Source organism: Phoenix dactylifera, chromosome 8 (genome assembly GCF_009389715.1).
Source record: "Phoenix dactylifera cultivar Barhee BC4 chromosome 8, palm_55x_up_171113_PBpolish2nd_filt_p, whole genome shotgun sequence".
NCBI lineage: Eukaryota > Viridiplantae > Streptophyta > Magnoliopsida > Arecales > Arecaceae > Phoenix > Phoenix dactylifera.
Genome location: NC_052399.1, coordinates 8,179,967 through 8,186,974, shown reverse-complemented (window position 1 = coordinate 8,186,974; position 7,008 = coordinate 8,179,967). Strand labels below are relative to the sequence as shown.

The 7,008-nt window shown below is 38.7% G+C and overlaps 1 protein-coding gene across 4 annotated transcripts; it reads left to right on the top strand.

The window, feature by feature from the left end:
* Window positions 1-537: 537 nt before the first annotated feature.
* LOC103712396 (F-box/kelch-repeat protein At1g74510-like) lies at window positions 538-3,335 on the top strand. 4 transcript variants are annotated; one of them, XM_039128855.1, is made up of 3 exons: window positions 538-828; window positions 933-1,075; window positions 1,505-3,335. In XM_039128855.1, the coding sequence occupies exon 3, from the start codon at window positions 1,591-1,593 to the stop codon at window positions 2,884-2,886; it is 1,296 nt and encodes a 431-aa protein (XP_038984783.1). In that variant the 5' UTR covers window positions 538-828; window positions 933-1,075; window positions 1,505-1,590; the 3' UTR covers window positions 2,887-3,335. The 4 variants fall into 4 exon arrangements, with proteins under 4 accessions (XP_038984783.1, XP_008797133.2, XP_038984784.1 ...); XM_008798911.4 differs by having other exon boundaries at window positions 1,193-3,335; XM_039128856.1 differs by lacking the exon at window positions 933-1,075 and having other exon boundaries at window positions 625-828.
* The last annotated feature ends 3,673 nt before the right edge of the window (window positions 3,336-7,008 follow it).

Genomic DNA, 7,008 nt, shown 5'->3' with positions numbered 1-7,008 from the left:
TTTCCACCCAGTCCTGTTCCTGCGGCGGACCAGCCTCGATATCCTACTCTGCTCCTGAAAATACCCCCAAAAGTCTTTTTTTAAAAATAAAAAAATACCTTTCCCAAACCTGAGAGAGAGTGAGAGAGGCGTACGGAAAACAGCCTCCAATCCCCTCTTCCCGTGCATCTCAAAAAAATTATAAACAAAAATAAAAATAATAAGAAAATAAATTAGGAAAAAGAAGAAGAAAAAAAAGAGTTCAGGACAAACGCAAGCGAGCCGTTTCGGACCGCCGACCAACCATGAACTAAAAGAGAAGCGTAGACCCGCGAGAATCCGCTCCGGAGGCGCTATTCTCCTCCGCGGCGCAGAGGAAACTTATCAGTCCGCCCAGATTCCATCGCCTCCCACGCGGTGGTTTAAAGTCGTGTAGGTCGAGCACTACTCTCAAAGGCCGACGTGCACCCACTCTACGCCAAACTACAAAATTCTGCCACTTCACTATGAAAATAATCCAACACCTCCTTCCTAGTGGAATAAAATTAAATCAAAAAACAAAAATTAGGGGTTTAAAAGAAATAAAAACGAAAAAAAAAAAGGGATAAAGGGACAGCGAGAGCCCGAGGCTGACCCAAAACTCTAGATTTCGAGCGTGAGTGAGAGTGAGGGGAGGGTCGAAGGGAAGAAGCGTGAAGAAGAGGAGAAGACGGAGAAGGGTATTTTAGGAAGAGGAAGAAGAAGGAGAAGAAGGAGAAGGTGGAGAGGAGACTCGTTCCCAAACAGGGCCTCCGCTTCCGACCAACCTACCCACTCCTCTTCTTCTCCTCCGCCCCCCAATCCCAATCCGTAAGTCTCCGCGTTTCCTTCCTCCCTAAGATCTCTCTGCTCTCCTCTCATTCTTCTTGGTCTAAAGGAGAGATTTTTCATTTGGCTTTTTTTCTTGTTTTTAGGTAGTCTTGGGGCTTAATCTCGATCTGGGGTGCTAAAAAATTTTTATTTTATTGGGTGTTACGAGATCGAATCTGGGGGAATGGAGAATTTTGCTGGCTAATTTTCTGCGTGTTTTTGGCGGAACTCGCGAGATCTCCTTGTGGTAATCTCGTTTCTTTAGGGCCTTTGATTCATCTCCTTTGGCTAATTTCTGTGCTTGTTTCTTCGTTTCGATGTTTTGATCTCCTGTTTTTTTTTTTTCCTTTTTATTGGTATGAAGCCTTTGTGAGATCGATCTGATTCGATTGAAAGGTTGCATTTTTGGCCGTCCGAATCGGTGATTCGCCGAGTCTGGGTGGTGGACACATCAAAATACTCGAAAAGATTCGATTTTTATGGTTTTTGTTTGCTTTTTTGATGCATGAATTTAATCAGGATACGAGGGTTCTAGATCTCATCTCACCAATAAGTTTGAAAGGAAATCTTTTTTTTCTAGAGTTTGGTTGGGCTGTATTTTCTCCTTTGTAGTCCCATTTGAGGTTTGGACGCTTCAGCGTAGTTGAAGGCTCTTCCCGTATTGCCTTCCTGATAGATTGATACTTTGGAAGAGAGGAAAGGCGGTCTCAAGGGCTGTCAATCAGTAATATTAAGCCCTTGATTGGTTTTGGCGCTGCTGACATGTTGGAGGGCCAGTCCTGCTTGATCTCAAGAGCATTGCCGAGCTCCTGTGAGCAAGAATCGAAGTGGATTTACATGACCCACCACCTCCTTGAGTCCTCGAGCTGCAAGCGCCCGCCGAGCGAGGAATCGGAAGATCAAGAGCAAGGTGGTAGGGGCAAGAGGAAGAAGTCGCCAGAGTGTCCTGACACCCCTGATATCAAAGACACAGAACGGGCCCTGGATATGTCCGATCACCAGGGCGGCAATGGAGACTATGATGATCCATATGCCTTCATCAACCCACTCGGCAGGGATATCACAATTAACTGCCTTCTTCGTTGCTCTCGCTCCAATTACGGTGCCATTGCATCCCTGAACCGGAGCTTCCGCTCCCTGATTCGAAGTGGCGAGCTTTATAGGCTACGACGGCAGATGGGGATTACTGAGTACTGGGTCTATTTCTCCTGCAATGTCCTTGAATGGGAAGCATATGATCCCTACAGCAGGTGTTGGATTACCATTCCAAAGATGCCTCCCAATGAATGTTTCATGTGCTTGGATAAGGAATCCCTTGCCGTGGGCACCGAGCTCCTTGTTTTTGGAAAGGAGGTAACTTCCCATATTGTACTGAGATATAGTATGCTGACTAACACTTGGTCCCCTGGAATAGTAATGAATTCACCTAGATGTCTATTTGGATCTGCTAGCCTTGGAGAGAAGGCTATTATAGCCGGTGGCACTGACGCCGGGGGTACCATACTTAGCTCAGCAGAGCTTTATAATTCTGAGACTCAAACTTGGGAAACTCTGCCAGATATGATTCAGGCAAGAAAGTTATGTTCAGGGGTCTTCATGGATGGAAAGTTCTTTGTAATTGGTGGAATGTGTAGCAATACTGAGGTGCTGACAAGCGGGGAAGAGTATGATCTGGAGAGACGTTCTTGGAGGCTGATTCCAAATATGTCTGCTGGGCTAAATGTTGCAAGTGGTGCACCTCCACTTGTAGCTGTGGTGAACAATGAGCTTTATGCAGCAGATTATGCTGAGAAGGAGGTAAGGAAGTATGACAAGGAGAATAATGCATGGATCACTCTGGGTAAATTGCCTGAGAGGTCTGTTTCGATGAATGGTTGGGGCCTTGCCTTCAGGGCATGTGGCGAGCGGCTAATTGTGATTGGCGGGCCAAGGGGATCCATGGGAGGGACAATTGAGCTCAATTCATGGATCCCAAATGAGGGACCACCAGAGTGGAACATCATTGCCAGCAAGCAATCGGGGAGTTTCGTCTATAACTGTGCTGTGATGGGCTGCTGATTTGTCTGATTTATGACAACTGTACTGTACTTCTTGACATGAAGAATTCAAACGGCCGGCTTCATTCCATCCAGGGCATAGATCGCTGATTTTGCCTATGGGTAATTTCTATCTTTTATGAGATTCCAGCTGAACTGAAGATTCAATAGAGCTCTCCTGTCTATGTAACTCTTAAATTTAATGTTTTTTTTTTTCTGTTTCTACCCTTTCATTTATTTTGCATTTGGAAGCCCACTCATGATTTCGAAGTTATGAGACATGCATGAGAATGTTAGGTTAATATGTTCGCAAGCTACATTTTTTTTAGATTTTCCTCAATCCTTGATGGGGTCTTTTAGCTTCACAGAGTAGCCTTATATGATTCTTATTTTTTTTATATCCTTTGTGATAAATTAAGGAACAGGTGCGACCATTTTGATTATAGTAGTATGATGTGTGATGTATGTTAGTTTTTTGATCAACCGAAGCATTATCCTTATGTTTAATGGTGTTTCACCATATATTTCCGTTTACTATATCAATATTGACTGAAGAATTAAATTGTTTGATATATTTTAAGGTGATTTATCTGGGTGGATCTTATCTTTTTGTTATCTGCATGTGAAGTGTGTGCATGACCACTTCCTTTTGTTATCTCTTTCTTTCTTTTCTAAAATTTGATAATTAATCATGTTATGTTTGATGCATCATTCTGAGCTGCATGTATGGCTGTGATAAAATTACTGTTTTAAGAGTAGGAGTGGTTAAGTAGCATATTGCAATCTACTTAGTTGAGTGGCTTAGAGTTTTGAAAATTAAGAATTCTATTCATGGAGATAGTCTCTACTCTCTTGCCTGTCTCAGCTCTTATCTCCAAGAGTAATTTTTATCGTCATCTTGAACTAGTTATGAAATTATTCTAGACAGTTTGTCTCATTTTAGAGATTAAATAAACCATACCTTTGATAATTGAATTACCTCAGTAAGTCACCTGCTGTGAAGTTCTGGTGCCTTACAGAGCTATTTAATGTCAGTGACTTATCAATATAAAGAGTCATGTATTTTGATTGCTATCGTCCTTGCAAATTACTTATGTCAAGAAGCAAATACCTCAAAGATTCATATACTTCATGCTTCCTTTCTCTTTCTCATTTATTGATGTAAACACGTGTTTTAAAAGCTATCTTCTGTCCAAGTACTTGTGTTTAGACCCAAATAATGAGATACTACTTATTTCCTTATTCTCTCTTTATCTTCCTTTCCTCCCCTCTTTCTTATGTATTATTTTCTTTGATGTATTAGAAAACTTGGTGCTCCAGAAGTAAAGCCTTTGTCCCCCTCCTTCCCTCTCTTCCATGAGTTCCTGGTGTGAGCGTAACATGCTTATCTTCTTAACAAGATATGCTAAAGTCAGCTTCTGGTATTTTACTTGGGAGGTTTTTTTTTCTTTTTTTTTAAAGATTGGGCTGAAAGTGGTCCTTCTGGATTGCTCTGAACATTTTGTCATCAGGTTTGTGTACTCAACAGTCCAATCATGTTGTATTGCCGAATTGGACTCATGACTGGATGGATTATGTGATCATATGTTTTGATGGACATGTTCCTTTGAGTCACAGTATCTGCCACGTGTACATATTTTCATGTATAACAGTGGCACTAGGACATTAACATGATTCTACATATATATATATATATATATATATATATATATATATATATATATATATATATATATATATATATATATATATATATATATATATATATATATATATATCTGATGTCAAACATTTGCACATGTTCATGTGCTTGTGTATATGCCTTCTATACTGCTTCATCTAGATTTTATGAATCTGTCGTGTCTGACACCTGTGTCCATGTTAACATGCGACATTCACATTCACATCAACTATATCATAAGTTTGCTTCCAACTCACTGATGTCAATTATTACCTTAGGTGTTATATTTGGATGCCCAATCTCCCTGTGTGAGATATCCTCATCTGAGCAACCATTGCAAACTAGAGGGAGGTGGAAAGATGTTTGAGTAATCAATGGAGCCATCGTTGTCCCATTTCTCACTTTTTTAGAATTCTTGAGTCCATCTTAGTTGGTGACTGCTGCTATCTCAAAAATCTTGGGATTGTTTGATTCATACGCTTCCATGATCATGCCAACTTCATCATTCCACCTCTTCTCTTCGCATGTTTGAACTTGAATCAGAGATTTCCCACAGACAAGCTGGTTGGCCATCCAAACAAGCCCTAAAGAAACCATATTCTCAATGCTTGAAAATCTCAAGCAAAAACTTTGCCATTTTGGTACCCATTTTGTCAGATCAACTTGTGCATATGTATGGCAAGGTTTCTCAATTCTGCTTTCAAATTCTGCTGTCATTGGTTTCAATGTGAAATCAACTTCTCCAAAATGGATTATCAGACCTTAAATCCATAGCATTTGTTTATATCTTGTTTATATCTTGTTTATGTGTATCATGTCTTGCTGTTAGCAATGTATTTCCATGCTATTGTAGAAGTATTTATTTCAAAAAAGTCTAAGAGCTTGATATGATGATGAGTATGTATATGTATGTACAGATGAATATGGTTTAGGTATGGCTTGACAGTGGATAAGCTTTCGACTTAGTATTGTCATTGCCTCACGTATCAATCTTGTGGATATGGTTTGGGTATGGCTTGATAGTGGATGACCTTTGAACTTAATATTATCATTGCCTTGCATTCAATTGGTTTTTTGTTTTGGCCATATTTCATGAGACCAGCTAAAAGAGAGGAAAAATCATGGAAATCCACATATAATGTTAATGAAGGATTGTCCGAGGCTGTTATATTATAGAAAAATTGGCTGAAGAAGTTGCTGATATTAGTTTATACACACAGAAAACATCCAGATTCTTTAAATATTTCTTACTTGGTTAGTCATCAATTATCGATTACAAATGCTGTGCAGTGGTGTTTGTAGAAAAATGGAAATTCTTTCTTTCCTCTATTGTCTTTACATTAAATATGTCGGAAGAAGTTTAGGATCTGAGTATGAGAAGATGAAGTTATATACCAACCGCACTCTCATGTGCATTGAGAGAGTGGGCTTTAGAAAGGAGCAGATTTTGAAAGTTACAGAATGGCAGTGAAAGAAGGGAGGCATAAGTAGGTCATATAAAAATTGTTCAAAAAGTATGAAAAAGCTTCTAGTGATTGAGGATCTGACCATGTTGAATTGTATGATGAAGAATTTATAGAACTAGACCTAGAAAGATGTTACGATGCTTGGACGCTGTCATGTGGTTATATGTTGATGTCTAAATTGATAGTTGTGTTATATGTCTTATCGATCGTTATTCTTTTCGACAGTAGGTTACCATAGTTGTTTTTTGATTAATTGCCTAAAGATACTGGATGTATCTATTTTATAATTATATATTACTTGTGGCTATTTTATATTTATATATTACTTACGGTAATCTGAGATCTACAAATTATCTTTCTTTGCTTAAACCAGGTGTCTTACAATATTATGTATGATCTGTTATCAAATTCCAAACGATTTTGATAATAGTGACGGGCATGGAAAATCAATTAAGGAACAATGTTGGTTTTGAGGCAACTTTACTATGTTATATATATTGTTAAAGATGAGGATTCTTGGATTTATTATTTACAGAGATACTAAATGTCACTTGTAGAACTAGAAACTATTTGGAAGTCTTTAATTTCTCATGTTATTTGATCTGCTGTAGTGACTTCGTATGGTAGCTTTTTGGTGTTTTTTTGTTTGATTAATACTTATGTTTCCATGAAATGCAAACATTATATTTGTATTTGTTATAAATCTGTAATATTCAGAAGAATACATCTGATGACAAGGTTCATAGCTCGGATGTTTCTGTAATCTATGATATATGATCTGATGGGGCCTTAAAAGCAGCAAGTTGAAAGGATGTAGGTGAGAATTAAGGTTGGGAGTACATCTGAATGGTGAAATTATATTTGATATCTTTCTGTTATCATTGCCGCAGAATATGAGTTTCATAACTAGAATTAGTTAGGTACTCTGCAATGTGACTGTTCTTGCATGTCGCTCTCAAATTATTCAGGATGAAGCACTGGCTTTTGTGCATCTTTG